We start from the raw sequence: 18,356 nt of genomic DNA, 5'->3' as shown, positions 1-18,356 counted from the left end.
GTTTGTCATTCTCATTCATAATCAGTCTCTTCATTTCCGCACCTAACAGTAAACCATTAAAATGTAAAATGAATGTTGCTTTATTTTTCTGAAATGGGATGTGCAATTGCTGCAGTTATGCTGCCTTCGAGAGATAAAATTGCTAAGAATAAAATGAAAGCTTAAAAATACAGGGTTGGACATTTCAGCACAGAAGTACGGTTCATACTGATTCAAAAGAACCGAGGAATAACCTAAGGCTTTCAGTTCTTGAATTGCACAGTGTTGTCAGTCATAGCAGGACCAATTTGAATGCACATTTTCTTATCAGTCAGCAGAACAGACAGAATCTTGCATAAGGAATATTTTTTGAGGCCAAAGAACTGAGTAACAATAATTTGAGTGGCTGTCTAATTATTGTATAAAACCTGGTTATGGAATACAGCCAGCTTCAAACTGTATGAGTGAGAAATTAGAAGACCTCTTGACATTTCTCAAAGACTACCGGCCACGTGCATGAGGGGCTTTTTGCTCAAGAGAAAATGTTCCATAACTTTTTGGAGATGTTCATGGGATGTCAAAAGATGAGAGACAAAGTGCACAGATGTAGCTTCAAGGCAGATACAAGTATTTATTCATGCTTGAGTTTAATCTTTTCTATTTTAGAGGATTTTTTTTTTTAAATAAAATGGCATTAATGTTGAAGTCTGCATATTGCCATAGGGTAATATTTTATGAATCATATTTTTTTTTTATTAATGAAAATGTGGTATGAATAAAAGAATAAATCTTTTGCTTTAAGGGGGAGATATTCTTGGTTTCAGCAGCATGGGACAAGGCTTGCTGTAATAACTCCGCACACAGGAAAAAGGCCTTCTGTACTGCCTGCCTGACAGTTGCCTAGGGAGAGAAAAAACTTGCCTTAAAAAAAACACCATGTAAATTGTGAGACACCGTAATGGGATTAGTAGTTGTGGTAGTATTAGTGACAAGACATGTATTGACAAAATTGTGAGATCAAAATCTTCCCCTTATATATGTGTAATCTCAGTTTCCCCACTCAGATTTCATGGAGATACTGTGAAAACTTGCAGCCAACCGCTAGCCACAGCCAGCAGCCTCCCTTTATATATTTATATCTGATATATGTTTATTTTAGCTTGATTTCAATAAACTACTTGTGAAATGTTACCACCACCACCCCATCCTAGAATCCTAGAATATCCTGAGTTGGAAGGGACCCACAAGGATCATTGAGTCCAGCTCCTGGCTCCACACAGGACCATACAAAAATCAGACCCCGTGTCTGAGAGCATTGTCCAAACACTTTTGGAACTCCCTCAGGCTCGGTGCTCTGACCACTACATGGGGAACCTGTCCCAGTGTCTTGACCATGCCTCTCGGTGAAGAACCTTTTCCCAACATCCAGCCTGAACTTTTTCCTAATACCCAGACTAAATCCCTGTTACAAAATTATAAATCTGCCCATGCACGGACTGACTGCCCTATGTCTTGTGAGAAAAGATGTAGTATGCTGATAGGATGGATTTTATCCTTCCAATTCAAGTAATGGTTCATTTCCTATGTGGTGTTGGAATCCAAAATATGATGATGCTTAGGTAAATTTCTGGCATATATTTAACACTGAAAGAAAATTTGAATTTTCAGGTTCCCCATATTTTTTCCAGTACAGTGTTCTAAACCAAAGTATTATTGTTAAGATGCATTTTATTAAGGTCGCCAACAACGCAAGATCTTCTCTATGTTTCAGTGTTAGTCCAAATATTATGTTCTCCAAATATAAGTATTTTATCTAAAACTGCCCTTCAGTTCCAGAACATAATGGATAACATATTCAAAAATACTCAGAAATATTATCCCTGTTTGCCAAAAGCATATTTAGTATTTTTCAGTATTTAGTAGTATCCATGAAACTTTTCGCTAAATCCTTTTCCATCTTGTGGGATGTAAAGCAGGATGCTAGCGATGCAGTTCACAAAGGAATAAGCCATAGGAAGCCCGTCTGTGATTGTATAAATGATTGTAGCATCCCCTTCATTAGTCAAGAAAGAGTTTGCCATTGTGCTGATACTGCATTAAAGGATCATGGATTTCCTCATCCTGTCCCACAAGATCAGCACAAGGGATATAGAGATGAATTAGGAAGAGGATGGAGCTTCTAGACAAACTCAGGCATAGCCCAGATCATGCCGTGGATCTTCTTTCAAGCTGTTTCAGCCTTTGTTTGTCCATAATGAATATGTCTTAAGGTGAGCATATTACCTTCCCTTCCCTTGGGATTTCACCTGTCTATAGCAGCAAGGTTCAACATGCGCTCTCAGGTAGCTATATAATATCTGACGAATCTAGATATATTTTTAAAGAGCTATTCTCTGACATGAGGATCACATACACTTTATAAAATGAAAGACTTGTCAAAAACTGTGTTCTGCCACCTTCATCAGTAAATAAGTATTAGTGTACCACACACAATAGCAGATATCATTACATCAACTTTCTACATTCTTATTATAATATTTCTTACCTCCTTATCTGTCACTGAAGACCTGCAAGGCCTACACATACCCAGTGTTGAAAAACATCCACCCATGAAATGCTCTGTCAGTAAAACTGTTTGGTAGTACAGAACAAAAGTAAAGGAAACTACACATGTAGTAGATTTATAAAACAGACCACAATGAACAAATGCGGATAGCAAAGCTGAGTATTTTTTTCAGGAGATATCTCAGGATGTAGCTGCTTACTAAGTGCAGTCAATGCCCAATTTACAGGTAATTGCACATGAAATGAGATTAATGGGCAAGCAGATGACAGCAGTGATTCCGCATTATAATGTGGAAGCACCACATAATTATTTGTTCATTCCAAACCTGTCAGCCTCTGCACAAAACTGCAGTGACTAATAGCTATTTTTGTCTGTTTGTTTTAGGTAAGGCATGTATAGCAAGCAAGTCCTCAAATCTTAAAATCCTACACAAGATGTTGCCCTATTAAGAACTTCTGAATTGTTTGACTGGATTATTTTAGTTGCTTTGTGGTATTCTTCACTGTTGCTTCATTTTTAAGAGTTTTACCTAAGCCATTTTCTTTTAGCCAGTTACCCATGAAATTAGACTTTAGAACATTATTAGCAATTTATTTTAGGTATATTTGAGCTTATTATTTATTTTATTTAGTTTCCTAGTTGGGGGGTGGATATTTTTCTATTCGCAATTCTGCCAAGGCTGTAACACATTTATCGATAAATGCTCACTGTTCCATAGGATATGCAGAGATGAACTCAGAATTTCAAAATATATCTACAGAAATTGTTTTCATTTGCAGGTATCTTACACAGCATTTTAGCATTAACTACAGAGCATTACAGTACTAGGCCTTCCTGAAGGGAAGGGCAATCCCACTGAAGTTCAAATTTGGATGCTAACCAAGCAGCATGGTGAAGCCTAATCTTAACTTGAATTCCTCCCTGCACTCTAGGACGTGGGATCCCAGAGCACAGTGATCCTCTGACCCAGCAGGCACAAGCACGATGACATTTGCCTCATTACACAGTGTTGCTGAATTGGAACTTGCAAGAGTTTGTTTCAGGAATTCAGCTGATAAAGGTGGGTTCAGATTCCCACCTGAACCATTTGCTCAGCCTTTTTTGTGTGGCTTCGAAAGGGATCCTTAGGGAAAATTTCTGTAGCTAGACCATCTGGTGCTTTGACCACATTTGCATTTTTGACAGAGCTTCCTTTAATATTATTACCTTTTTTATTTTGTTTTATTTTCCAGCTGCAAATATTGACTGGGGCTTTCTTACTGCAGCCCTTGAACATTTTCTTTTCGGCTTCCAGCCAGGTTAAAGAACCAAGGGGAAACAGTTAGGTAAAGAATATTTGTAGGTTTCCTTGTGACTGGAGTGCAAACTGATGGATGTGGCTTGCTGTTCAGGGGGCAGTGCTGGCACTTCTGCAATCACCTCTTTAGTGCAAAAGGCTGTAGCACAAATTCACTTAGGAATCGGCAGTCACAGTAAGCAGGTGTAATGTTAGCTTAGAACTAGCTAATCGTTTCAGAATCAAGCAAGAATTGCCTTCTTGCAACAGCACAATTGTAATATATGATAATGGTCACACAATACAACTTTTAAGTTTTCATTCTAACTTTTTTCATTTAACAGATTTATGAAGTCGTTATTAAAATTAAACTCAGATCTCAAACAGAGCACTTACCAAAGAAAAACTTTAATATCTTCTAATCCTTGAATACAAGAAAGTTGCAGTAATTTTTTTAATGCTAATTTTACATATTTTCTTTGATCTGAATAGAAATTTTGCTTTTAAGATAAAAAAGGCAACAGGACAGGCAGTTTAACTATTAGCTATATGAAAGAAATGCAAAAAAGATGGAGAACTAGATGTCCCTGGATAACAACAGCATCAGCGATAACTGCTTTCCAGGATTTGTTCAATAGACTGGCACTGGAAGTCAGGTTACATGGCTAAAGAAATGTATTTGGCATCAAACTGCTAACTCTCCAGGCTTAACTGCACGAGTGGGCTAAAGGCTGAAAGTGCCCACCAAGTATGACTCCATAAAGTGAAAATCACAATAGTGAACAGATTTGTGGGGATGATGTCACTATGATTTCTGCTGAGGAGTAGTGGTCAGTAAGTAAAATTTATATCTATACCTTTCTGAAATGGTAATCTTCAGAGTGGCCATGAGGACACTGTGCTTTATGCCCTCTCTCCCCACAGCAGCCCTACAAACAGTATTCAGAGACCTGGGCTCGGGCCAGGAAGCATCCTCATGGTACACCATGCCCATCCTGCAAGCCTGCAGAGCTCACTGACCACCAAGCCACACAGCCTGGCCTCAAGTGAGCAGAGGTGTGTCCTTTAGTGACAGAGCGCTTTTTTCCCCCCTTTTTTCTAATGTGTAGATCTTATTTTTTCTTGTGCTGGAGATATAAACGTTTATACAAAGAATGGAATTCTGGTTGTTTTCAGATGACATCTGTGGAATTTCAGTTCTAGGTATTTGCAGGCTACAGGCTGAAAATAAATAGTCTCTTGCTTCTCTGCCAGCTGTGCTGTGCTAACGCTCACAAGAGTTATTTATATACACCCCCAGCTTTGTCACCTAGTTAGCATACTGTCTTCCATGGAGAAGCCTTTCTTTTACACCTGCAGGCATCTCTTTATTTGGTTGTTTCTTTTATACAAATATAAACCATTGCTGGAATGAAACCCAATCAAGTTTTAAACACAATTAAGGGCAGAGGACCAAAACAAGATGCCCAAGAGGCATAAAGACTGACAAACACTAGCAGTGCCTAATGCCAAAATTAAAAGGGAATTAGGCAAGAAGGGAAAAGAGATGAAAGTCCACATCTAGATGTAACTGATGTGGGCAGCTTAGACCTTTACATGTCACAAAGCTGTAATTAGTGTCCAGGAAATGCTTTACTATGTTTTTGCTGTAGAAATATGCATGAATTAGGAATGATTGTGTGCTGTTACTGCAAGAAGGATGTCTGAGTGAAGTTTAGGATACTGTTTTTCTCCTTGTGCGTGCTGTGAGGTTTTGTATGCTGCTACCTCTGTCATATTAATCCGCATTTGTTGGATGGGCTCCTCCAGTTGTACTTTGTGCTCCTCCTACGTGGTGATTTATTGTGACGTTATACTACCCATAAGCCAGCAGAACATCAAGTATAGTTCTCTTGCCTGGATGGATCCAAATGCGCTTTTTAAATACTTCTTTATGTAAAACAAACTGAATATTATAATATTCCTAGCCAAATGAAGTAAAGCTACTTCCAGAAGTAAAAATGACACACATTTTGAAGTAGCAACAACACTGTTCTTCACAAAACAAACAGTAGAGAACATTTAAAGTAGGAAAATGAAATAGCTAGAAAGATAATAACCACATTGGAATGTTACTAGGAAGGAAATAGATTAATATGTCAGTTGTTGCAGAGATTGTTGTGTTATTTTTAGTAAATAAATAGCTGTATCCTCTCTTACATTTCACAGCTGAAATACAGTCAGGCCTTAGGCATGCTACAGTGACTCATATTTGATTGAGGTAATTGAAAGTGATTTTTGATGTCCTGGCTGATGAGAGAAAAGGCTGTTGTGACACACAAAACTACAGCAGCTGGGTGTGTGTCTGCTAGTGACATCCAGCTTCCTGGAAACTATTCAGATTAAATGTAGGACAACAGGAATTCATTGCAGGATCCACATGTTCCTGTAGCAGTTTAATACTGACAAAAGCAAAGTTTGCGGATTGGAGTCAGGGCTGGTTTTGTGCAAAAAGTGAGATAGGCACAAAAGCAGAAAAAATGGGTTATGCAGGTGTAATGAAACAAATAGGAAAACCATTGTACTGCTTTAGTGCCGCTGGATAACAAAATGTGCTTTAGAACATCTGGAGAAACTGAAAACAAATTACATTTTTATGGTAGTTTAACTGCTACATCTAGAATGTGAGTTGGAAAAGATGTAACTGTGTGATGGAATTATGCAGGTTTGCAATCTGGAATAGTATTTAGGATGGTAATATTTTAATTAGGAAGTGTGGATTACCCCTCTCTTATCAGGGGCCAAGCTAGTTAAACCTTGCTAAGAGGGAATATTTATGAATCCGTCCTTTGCCATGCCCCTGCCTGAGTCTATTTTTTCATTCATATGAAAAATGTGTTTAGCTTCTCAGTGAGTTTGAGTAAACGCCATGTCTCTTGTAAAAGGCAGACGATCTTGCACCATTAAGACTACTCACTGAAGAACGTGAAAAGGACAAAACAGTCCATGAAAAATATCTTTTTCTCAAGTGGAGAAGTCTTCATTTGTCTCTTTCATTCTCCAGTCAAGTTGATTTCAACTCTTTTATTAAGTCTGGATTTCAGTGACGTATTTTAACCACCATTGTAGAACGTTGCTGAGTGAAAATACAAAACGAAGCCACAGTTTTAAATGTATGAGCTCATACAAAATTAACTCGTCCAAATGTAAGCTTAACAGTAAACGATTTACCAAACAGTAAAGTTGTAGCAGCACCACAAAACTTCATTAAATCAAGAATGCATGCAAGGGCAACTGATGACAGCTAATGCATGAGTCTTACTATGATTGATATGACTTCTGCATGCATTTCTCAGCTTCTTGCTGACACCTGTCATAAACTTATACATAGAAATATGCATCTACTCAAATATCATCGGGCTTTTTTTTAATCATACAGAAATTTTTCATTGAATATGACAAGAGGGAAAACAAGTCATCATTTGTCTGTCATGGATAGGTCCTGAGAAATTCTTCAGATGTCCATCTGCAATCTCTGTGACTCCCTTACAATCTGTGTAACTGTTTTGTATTGAACTGATCTTCATATAAATGTTCCTATTTCTTTTTCTACTTTTTTTCCTTTTTATATTAAAAGTCCAGCTTCTCTGATCTGGACATCTGCAACCTTGTAATGAGTAGTAGTTTGACGACAAAGCCAAGCCACAGCAGCTTTTCAGCTGTAGAAACATACTTTATTTTTCCCTTCTGTATAAATTTAGATGACGTTTTCAGTTTGAAGTAACAGAATCCAAGCAAATGTGATCTACCAAAAAAACACACCAAAACCGATTATTTGTATTGATAAAGATATTTGATGCCGTTTGAGAAACTGGCATTTAAAAGACTTTTTTTCTTTAAAAGATTATACAAAGAGTAACAGAGACAGAAATCAAGAAGATTCAAAGCCAACACTTATTTTGTTTGTTCTAAATTTGTTGTAAATTAGCTTTACTATGAGACTGGAGTGCTTACGTGATGCTGTAGGACATTCACAAAATGCCACCTAATCTCGTAGGCTCTAAAACTTTTTTGACCTGTAAGTCTCTACAGCACTACACACACATACATTTTAAAGTCCTAACAGTGCAAAACTGCTTAGCACCTATTTTACATTCAGAATCTGTCAAGATTTGGTAGCTGTTCATTCCCGTTCTTATTTGTGGGGCTTAATATACTGACATGCTCAAGAATGTATCTAGACTCATTTAAGGCTAAGGCAGGGAGGATGTGACAGTCCTACTGCCTCCACAATGCCAACCACTCGACCAGATAGTAGTAAGGACAATTCTAGGAGACTCATAAAGGGCTTGAAATCACTTCTTTAGAAATAAGTCACTTGATCAGTAAGCCTTAAAGTGCGATGAGCGCTCTCATTTCAATTGTGCTCCTCTTCCTTTCTGTTGGTGATAAGGTCAGTAATAAACAGAATCTCACTCACACGGTTTGCAGAGAAGTTATGTTCCTAGCAGGGTCTTCTCACAGGGCAACTTCTCACAATGTCAGAAAGCCACAGAACTGGGATATTCAGCTTAGCAAAACTCATTCGTTCCCAGGGTCGTGCTGAGTTAGCATATTCTGAACAGCAACATAAATGATGTTTGCCTTTGATTGTGTAAGGTTGCTCTGGGCTAGCTTGCAGGAGAATTCATCTACCTGACTGCATTCAATTTAAGTATGGGGGTTAACTGCAGTTTGTAGTTTTTGTTATTGGTCTGCACATGTTTATGTTAAAGGAAAATGTGATTACTGAGCCTGTATAGAGATAATAACTATAAAAAGCCCATGTTAACTGAAGCCAGCAAACCTCTTCAAAGTATTTGGATACAGAGTGCTTTCCTGTAACTACCACATTCAGAAAGAGCTTCCTGCTTCTCCAGGACAGAGGTTTCCTTCATAAACAGTCTGGAGGTTTAGAGCTAGTAAATGAAGAGTTTGTATTTTAAAATTATTGAAATTCAAAGAGCTGCCTCATGCAGGTTCAGCTTATGATGGTAATGTATAAACTTGCTAAGGATGTATAGTTTCATTATAGAATCTGGCAAGGTGTGGAAGATTTTTAGCATAGGATGGAGAGAATGTTTTTGGAAGAACCAGGGAATAAAGTCTAAATAGTTTTGGATCCTGGCAGTCTCACTTCAATGCCTGGTAAAATTATGGAGAAGATTATTCTGGAAGTTATTGAAAAACCCATGAAAGACAGTGCAGTCATTGGTCACAGCCAACATGGATTCACGAGGGGATAGTCCTGTTTAATGAACAGGACTTTTCCTTTTATGAAAAGGTTTCCCACATAGTTGACCAAGAGAAGCCAGTTGATATATATTTTTTTTGATTTCAGTAAAGCTTTTGATACTGTTTCTCACAGTGTCCTTCTGAAAAAAACACAATGCAGTGGGTGAATGGTTGACGGGTCAAGATCAAATGGTTACGGTAAATGGAGTTATATCGAACTGGTTGTTGGTCGCTAGTGGGATTCCCCAGGGCTCCGTTTTAGGGCTTGTTCTCTTCAATGTTTTCATGAATTACCTGGATGTAGGACCTGAATATATGCTAAGTAAGTTTGCAGGTGACATGAAATTAGGAGAAACTGTTGACTATTTTGAGGGCAGACAGACATTACAGAGAGATCTTGACTACTTAGAAGGCTGGGCAATCACCAACTGCATGAAGTTTAACAAGAGCAAGTGCCAGATCCTGCACCCAGGACAGGGCAACCCTGGCTATACATCCAGAATGGGGGATGAGAGGCTGGAGAGCAGCCCCTGGAAAGGGATTTGGGGGGTTTAGTCAATGGCAAGTTGAATATGAACCAGCAGTGTGCCCTGGCAGCCAAAAGGGCCAACTGTATCCTGGGGTGCATCAAGCAGGACATGGCTAGCTGGTGAGGGAAGGGATTGCCCTGCTCTGCACTGCACTGGTGCGACCTCACCTCAAGTGCTGTGTGCAGTTTTGGGCACCACAATATAAGAAGGACATAAAACTATTAGAGTGTCCAAAGGAGGACTAGAAAGATGGTGAAGGGGGTCTGGAGGGTAAGACGTATGAGGAGCAGCTGAAGTCCCTTGGTTTGTTCAGCCCAGAGCAGAGCAGGCTGAGGGGAGGCCTCATGGCGGCCTGCAGCTCCCTCACAAGGGGAGCAGAGGGGCAGGCGCTGAGCTCTGCTCTCTGGGGACAGCGACAGGACCCGAGGGAACGGCATGGAGCTGGGACAGGGGAGGGTCAGGCTGGGTGTTAGGGAAAGGTTCTGCAGCAAGAGGGTGGTCAGCACTGGGACAGACTCCCCAGGGAAGTGGTCACAGCACCAAGCCTGATGGAGTTCAAGAAGCGTTTAGACAGTGCTCTCAGAGACAGGGTCTGAGTTTTGGGTGGTCCTGTGTGGAGCCAGGAGCTGGACTCAGTGATCCCTGTAGGCAGCTTCCTGGATAAAGCGGCTTACATGATACTTGGGGAATGGTGGGCAGAACTGTACTTTTCTTTCAAATGCAGTATTTTGGTGGGTTTCTACCACCGCAAAGGAGAGAGAGGAAAAAAAAAAAAAAGGCAATGATAAAGGGCTCCTTTGAAAACAAAGAGGTTTTGATGGGTGAATGAGAGTTTTGAGCTAGTGAACAAGTGTAATAATATGAAGCATTTCTGTTGGACTCTTTTTTATTCAGTTATAATCATCTAAGGAAGAATGTGGTTCTTTTAGATTAGCCAAATAACTGGAGAAAACTCCAGCAGAGTCTACTTCAATATTGATGGGCTCAGACTCTGCTGGAGGTATTTTGAGTTTTCCTAAGATTTTTTTTACTGTACTTTTGCCATATTTTTATATGAAAATAACAGTATTAGATAAAGTGATTAAAACAAAAATAGTATGATATTTTCTATAACAGTCTTAAACTGCATTTGCATTATAGTAAATGAAGTGTGCAGAACATAGAAGTAAAAAATATACTAGAAGGATCACACTTATTTTCATGATTTTAGTGTTCAAGGCCAGGTTGGATGGGTCTTTGGGCAACCTGGTCTAGTAGGAGGTGTCCCTGCCCATGGCAGAGGGGTTGGAACTGGATGGGCTTTAAGGTCTCTTCCAACCCAAACCATTCTATGATTCTATGATTTTGGCTTTTGGTTTTAATGCGCTTAATCATATTTTAGCCTCATTTATGGAGTTTCGTCACATAGTACTTTTACTTGTCAAGAGATTTTTTTCTTACAGGGTTTCTGCTAAAAGTGTGGGCTTGTCATTTAGATGTTGTTCTTGAATTTATTCTTTCTTTGTCCTACCCAGTTCCTTTATCCTTGAATTCAAATGCCTTGTAAAGTAAAATAATTTAGGTTGTCACAAAATTACAACAAAAATAAACCCTATATAGGGCATGAGCCATTTCTGTATAGGGATAGAAGTCATGTGATTTCTTAAACTTCTTTACTTTTACTTGCTTTGTCCCTGCAGGTTTTAATGTATTTGCTTCACACAGACAAAACACACAGAAACTTGTCTTGCAGTGTCAGCTAAATGTACTTTGTTCTGTATCTTGCTGTCTTTGTATTCAGATAAGCCTTATTAGTTCAGAGACATCTAGTTTTTGTGGATTAATAAAATTCAGGAAAGGAACTTTCAAACGAATCTTGAAAGCAAATCAGAGTAAGAATCAGTCTTACTTATTTGCAGAGAATGTTCTGAGAAGAAACATTACCTTATGTTGCTGATAATCAGATGTATATTGTCCTCCAGCTTATTACAAAGCAAATCTCAGCATTTTGCAGTTAGTGTTCTATAAAAAGAATATTACAAAACTTGATGATGTTTTTACAAACAAAGCAATAAGAACACTCCAGTGTCTCAATGTCATCCAGTGAGATGTTGCTTTATTGGTGGGATAAGAGCTTATTGGGCAGCTGTGGAAATGCAGAATAGACTAAATCGGTATTCCACAACGACATCTGCATATAAATTCATGTGGAAAAAAACACAGAAATATAGAAAATCTCCCCTGACCTGCTGCTGTTTAGACTCCATGATGTTAAACAACAATAAAATATATCTCTTCAGTCTTGTTCTTAAGAAAATAGATAATTGTCTTCACTGTAAAATGCCAACAAAAATAAACTTTGTGGGGCATAAGCCAGAACTGGGTTTTGTACAGAAGTAGATTTAGGTATGTCTACAAGATGAGTGCAGAAAGACACAAGTTGCACACTCTATTCCATTAGCTGGTTTTCCTCAAGTCAGTGTCACTTATGATTATGGGCTATGCTTTTGCAGACTTACTTGTACACTAATACAACAAAGTTTCCAAAGCTAGCGTGAAACCAAATGTGAGAGCACAGAGCAAGGTCATGACTGCTTGCCCCATACATATGCGTGTAATTCATACCTAAAACGTAGGTATGATTTGTGAGATGTGATCATGGGAGAGGGCTAGCTGCAGGGCAACTAGACCTCCGTTCTAGGTCAGGTATTTAAGATTTCCCTAAGGAGAACTGTGAAGGCAACAGGAAAAGCAAATTGATGAAGAGAAGTTAACCAAGACTGGAGAAGGTTCAGAAGTGCAAAAAGCTAGGTGAGTAAGCCATGTGATGACAGCTGAAATTCAGATACCTTTCACATGTGAAGTGAAATATATCAGAAGAAGTAATTTAAACTATTCATGCACAGTAGTAGGTTCTGAGCTAACAGGAAAAGCCATAGGAGCAAATGTGAGCAGCTGAAAGAAAATTCTTTTTTAACATTCAGTATTAGTCAAAACCCATGTAAAGATGCATAAAGAATAGGAAGGAAAATAAGATGTTCAACAGACAGAAGAACATATCTTATAGAGTCAGCAGGAAAACAGGATACTTAATACTCTGCAGTGGTTGCTCAACACTTTAATGAAGGTAGCATATGTTTACCAGTATTTTTCCACGTTAAGAATAAAAAACTAGACCAGCCAAGCTTAAGAGCTGTGTGGACTATTGATTTTTTGTTTGCTTAATTCTTTCCATTGGAGATATCATTTCAGTCAAAGCATGGAAAAGTTAATCTCTGCTTTTTTTCTGCTGCACAGAACCTGAAGCGTGTGGCAGAGACATGGATGGATGAGTTTGCAGAGTACATTTACCAGCGACGGCCTGAGTACAGACATCTCTCAACTGGTGATATCTCTGCCCAGAAGGAACTGCGCAAGCACCTTAAATGTAAAGATTTCAAGTGGTTCATGGCTGCAGTGGCTTGGGATGTCCCCAAATATTACCCTCCTGTGGAGCCTCCACCTGCTGCCTGGGGGGAGGTGAGGAATATACAAATTAAGGAAAAAAAAAAATTGAAATGAGTCTAGCATTTTACATTACAGGAAATTAAAATTATGAAATTAGATTTGGCTCCTTTGATAAGTAGTGTTATTAAGGGATTTCTTAGTGATTGGAACAATCCGTGGACTAGCCATTAAAATGAGAAACTGTCATGTCTTAGAACCATTGCTGTCCTTTTTATAATTCATTACAATTTCGTGTGCGCAGGCCATAAGCTACGTGCACAATGAGGACAAGAACATGGAAAAGATTATGTAGAACTCATTATTGCATTTCATAAGATGATTTTAGATTCTGAGAATCTCATTAGCAAAAAGTAGTTCTGAAGTCAACACTTTTTTTTTCCATATCCACTTAGATACTTCCTCCTGTTCTTGCAATTCACCAGGGTTACTGTGTAGATTCGGTTAGGTTTGGTCTGTTTTGCTCATATGTACAAGTATGAAAAGTGGAGCCTTGGTACTTTTCTTTTAAAAAGACTAATTTTGCTCAGCTTGTGGCCTGCATTTTGTAGGTGCCAAGTATCAGTAGCAAACTGAATTTCTCTTCTGGGGGATGAGAGGAAGGGAGAGAAGGGGAAAGGGAAGCCAATAACTGCACATCACTTGAGTAGGGGGCAAACAAACAGCCTGCTGGAACTCTCCACCAAAGAGAGGTGATCAAAGATGTTCTGCCTTCAGACTTCTCTGAAGAGTAGAGCCAGGGCACACCTTGTTTTGACAGTTTGTTTTGTGCAGAAGAAATGAAAACACAAAGAGTGCAGGGACAGGAAATGACTTCTGTGGCTGTACTGAAAGCTGCAGTGGCATTTTACCCCTAGGTACTACAGCTGATTCATTTCATCTTGAACGTGACATGCAGGGGGCTTTTTCCACACAGTTCACTAAGATTTATAAAGAAGACTTTACTCTCAGTTTGTTTGGCTGCTTTAAAAAAAAAAAAATAGGAATGTCTTCACTGTGAGTTCTGTCCCTCTCAGATTTTGCTGGAGATTTTTTTGGGGTTCTCAGACCAACCAAAGAATGAAGTTTTTGACCAAAACGTTTGGTAAGACACCTTCCATTTCAGTATCTCCCCAGTGGTCAAGGATGATCTGTGGAGGGGATTTCTAAACACAGGTGCCTTTATAGTTTTCCAGATTTTTCTTTTAAAGCAAATTATATCGTTGCCAAATTTTAAAAATAACTTTCTGTGGTAGTAGTGGTCCTTAATTCTTCTTTGCAAGCTATCAGTTGTGGAAGTTCAAAGGAATGTCATTTAATTGTGTCTTACTACGTGCTACTCCTTCACAATAACAAATTCCTTTGTTGTTAATGCTTCTAATATCTTTGATGTTGTTGCACACACTTAATTGGATAAATTTGTACCAAGAGGTAACAAATTCATTAGTAGAAGCCAGGCTGGATCAGGGTTGTATGACTGCTACAGTGGTCTTCGACATGTATACATGTGCATCCTTCGAATACTGTGATCTATATGTGAGATCTAGAATTTCTACAGCCAGCCAAACAATACTTAACTCAGAATGTCTAAGAGGAAGAGATTGTGATTCAGGTATTAATTTTTCTAATATCATTATTAATGCACTATTTGCATAAAAGCAAGACTTCTTAAAAGCAAATCATACATCATAGCGGTGGTACCTAATCTGTACCTTAAAAGTACTTATTGAGTTCTTAGGAAGGAAGTTAAGACCAAAGACTTGTTTCCTCTAAGATATAGTTTCTTTAAAATAAAAAGAAGTTTCAGTCCTATTTTTTCCTGAGACTGTCACATTTCTGTGAAGTTTTAATTAATTTGCTGGTACTTGCAAAGGACTTGAACAAACTTGAAGGTCAATGACTGTCATAATTAGAAGCAGAAAGAGGAAAACAGACTGTGTGTTATTGCTTTGTAAGAATTCAAGCAGCTCTGGAAACCTTGCTGATTAAACACACCAAAAGTCTGTGCCAAAGCTGACTGTCATTTAGTACCCTCTCTGCTTGCACTTAGAAAGACTTTACATCTGCTTGCCTATGCCAGTCTGAGGAAGAACAAACAATGAGCTACTCAGGCAATTTTTGGTTCTGGTATTTTGATACATAGCTAGTAAGAGCGTGTGGTGTAAAAACAGGCGTCTCATAAACAGCTGCTACATAACTCCTCTCTTTTTGCAAACATACTTATGTAAAATCTGACTCTTAAATTTCTTGACAAAATCTATTCATGATGGTGAAAAAGCAAATTTGGGAAGCAAAAAACAGTTGTCTTCACTACACTCAACATGACCTTATTTTATGTCTTGTTTTTGTTTGTGCCTTTTGTCCTTTGTAGTTGGTGGAGTGTATATTTCCTTGATATTCTGTTCTGCCTTATAACATCTGAAATATGTGCAGTAAAGTAATGCAACGATGAATCTAGACAGATTAATTTTAGTGAGACTGTCAGTTCTGTGTCTAGGTGAGATTACCGTATTGTTTCCTCTCCCACCATGGAGAGAAGAAAAAAAAAAAAAAGAAAAGAGCAGGTTTTCAATTTAGATTTTGTTCTTTCCTTACAAATATATTGGAAGGGATGCTACCAGTTGCAAAACAGTAATAACCATCCCATTCTCTTTCAAAAGTGCAATAATTTATTAGTAGCATGTATTTGAAATCCTGTTGAAGGAAGTTAAAACAATAGCTGCATTAGGTGAGATTTGGATGCTGGTTGTTTTCTTAGGAAGTACTCCTGAACCTACAAGCTGTGATCTGCTGTGTGTGTATTGTGCAGCTTCCAAGAATATATTTGAAAACACATTTTATAGTAAATCAATCATATAATTTCAGCCATTGCAATTTACTTTAGACTTCATGAGCCCTATTGTCAAGGTGATATGAAAAAATTGATTTGTTTTACTGGGTCAAAAGGGAAATATTTAAGCTTGATTTCATTTGCTGTTGCACGAACTTGTTATTCAATGATTTAATACACAGCAAGTCTCTCAGTTACTGCAACAGTGCTGAGCTATAGGACCTTTTCAGTCCAGACCTCATGAAGTTTATAGAATTGTTTTACAGCACTGACATGAAGTTAAATCAAGTAGCATATCTGAAAAGGATTAAAACATAAGAACTCACTACCTTCTCTTTTGATAACTTTCTTTTTTAAAGTGTCATCCTCATACCCTTAACGAGTCAGTCCCAGCCCACCATGTGTCAGATGGGCACTGCACAAAAGCAGCATAACCAGCTATTCCCCACCCGGCACAGAGCGAGCGCTGCACAGCTGAGCTACTCAAAGCTCTTTCATCAGGATCAGTGTCATACAGAGTCCCCTGTTTCTTCAGTGAGGTCTTTGGCAGAGCTCGACTTCTTTTAACTTCAACTTTTCCTTTTTATTGCTCACACAAAGGATAAATACGCTTAAAATTGCTACGTATCAGTTGACGGGAAGGGTGGCTTGTTTCTGCGTATTTGATCTGTAGATGTTGATGGCCCTAGGGTTATCTGAGAATGTAAGCATACACAAAAACTGTCTTTAAGCGCTGCTCAGACAAAAAAAGCAGTATAAATGAACATTTGTAATGTCTTCCAAGAGCTACAGCCACTTTCTTATTTGTGGCATTGAATCAGATGTAAGGAAAGTACTCTATGAACTGGTAACACCAAGGTGCCTCTCATGTTGCTATATTGTATGGGGCACCCTAGGGATATTCATAGCACCATCTCCACCTTCATCATTTTATGATGACCATGTTGAACACAGAGATGTCTTTAGGTTGCTGTGCTTCCACACTTTTTACTTTTGGTGCAGCTGGATAGTGCAGTGACGAGCACGCAGCACAGATCCCTGTGCCCGTGGGAGCGTCTCTCCCTCTTTGACTCACCCACTACGCTCCAGAAGGGCTGACAGCGGGGCCACAGGGCAGGCACTGCTGCAGCCAGGACATCTCACCTTGTCTCAGGAGCAAATCTTGCAGGAACTTGCAGTCTTGCTCAGAGTGTGAAGCCAGACCATCTTAATCTGCATCTCCCATGGGGAGAAGATTAATCATGTAATTGCTGAGTTTCTGCAAAACTCTGACATTAATTCAGCCTGAGGTCAAGTTATCTGGGAGACAGTATATTCTGCTGTATGTAAATACTGTTTGGGAACCCCTGATTTTCTTTTTATTTTGGTGTGAGATTCTGAAGTAAATTTATTTTTGAGTATGGTCAATTTCCCTATATTATTTCCTACTGGAAACGCATGTTGCCCTGCTTGTTGATGCTTCACATGTACTACAAAGTTTGTCTGTTCTCAGATTTCCTGTGAAACTGGAGATTTTGGAAGCCAAATGATTTGTACCTCAGCAGCTTTGCTCACACATGCACTATGTTGTCTTAGCTCTAGGAAGCTTTATACATGAACCTGGTGTGGATGGGCAAGCAAAAGTGAATGCCTGAGCGTTTGAAGTTGCAGATAATTTCAGTCACAGGTAAAAGAGAAAAAGGAGGTTGTGAAGGAGGGAAGCTGACTGGACTCTTGATATAGTTAAGAGAAATATCATTATCAATGGGGAAAAAAAAAAAAGCTGGGAAATAGGACAAGGGAAGAAAGAGAGGAATTGAGAAATCCTTTGATACCTGAAAATATCCGAACCTCTGGTTTGTTTCTTTGCAAAACAAAGTTCCACAAATAAAACCAACCAAAGATACTGACAGATAGGCTCAGATGCATACTATGCTTTTCTTATTTATCACATGATACAATCCTAGGTGTTGCTCCACTCACTGATGAAGGGACAGAATTAAATCCTGCAAGCATTCCTCACCCACTGCATCCACCAGTGTAGCTCAGTTAAAGCAAGGCAGCAGCAGAACAGAGCACGTGTCTGGTCCTTTCTCAATGAAAGGGCTTAGCAGGGTGGTGGGAAGTAACTGAGACACAGAGACTGGCATGGGAACCAGAGATGAGTCTTTAACTGCCACAGCCTCCCTGTGGTGATTGCTGACCACAAATTTCCTTCAAGTATAAAGAAAACACTCTTTTAAATGCCCTTTCTGTTGAACAGTCAATTGTTCAACTGGCTAGAGTTGAAAAGGAAGCAACACTGAACGTGGATAATTGTGTAAATGTACTTTTAATATTCTCAAAATATTTTGACATCTTAAAAACCAATCTTAAGGTGACCAGTATACCAAATGTCTTAGGGGAACCACTAGCACTCTGGCTGCAAATAAATCCCATCCTTCCATCTGTGCTTGGGCCCACGGGTCAGCTTTCTCTACA

The 18,356-nt window shown here is 38.9% G+C and overlaps 1 protein-coding gene across 7 annotated transcripts in view; it reads left to right on the top strand.

Annotated features, from left to right (window-relative positions):
- Window positions 1-18,356, top strand: part of GALNTL6 (polypeptide N-acetylgalactosaminyltransferase like 6) — a 517,959-nt gene that overhangs the window by 481,698 nt on the left and 17,905 nt on the right. For all 7 annotated transcript variants that reach the window (XR_014583969.1, XR_014583970.1, XM_083835053.1 and 4 more), the window contains one exon: window positions 12,881-13,102. Coding sequence is in view for 5 of the 7 variants with exons in the window: in XM_083835053.1 (XP_083691179.1) it covers window positions 12,881-13,102 (222 nt within the window). In the remaining 2 variants the exon portion in view is untranslated. The remainder of the gene's footprint in view (window positions 1-12,880; window positions 13,103-18,356) is intronic.

Source organism: Anser anser, assembly GCF_964211835.1.
Source record: "Anser anser genome assembly, chromosome: 4".
NCBI classification, from domain to species: domain Eukaryota; kingdom Metazoa; phylum Chordata; class Aves; order Anseriformes; family Anatidae; genus Anser; species Anser anser.
The sequence above is the reverse complement of the archived record's forward strand: the minus strand, read 5'-3'. Positions and strand labels throughout refer to the sequence as shown.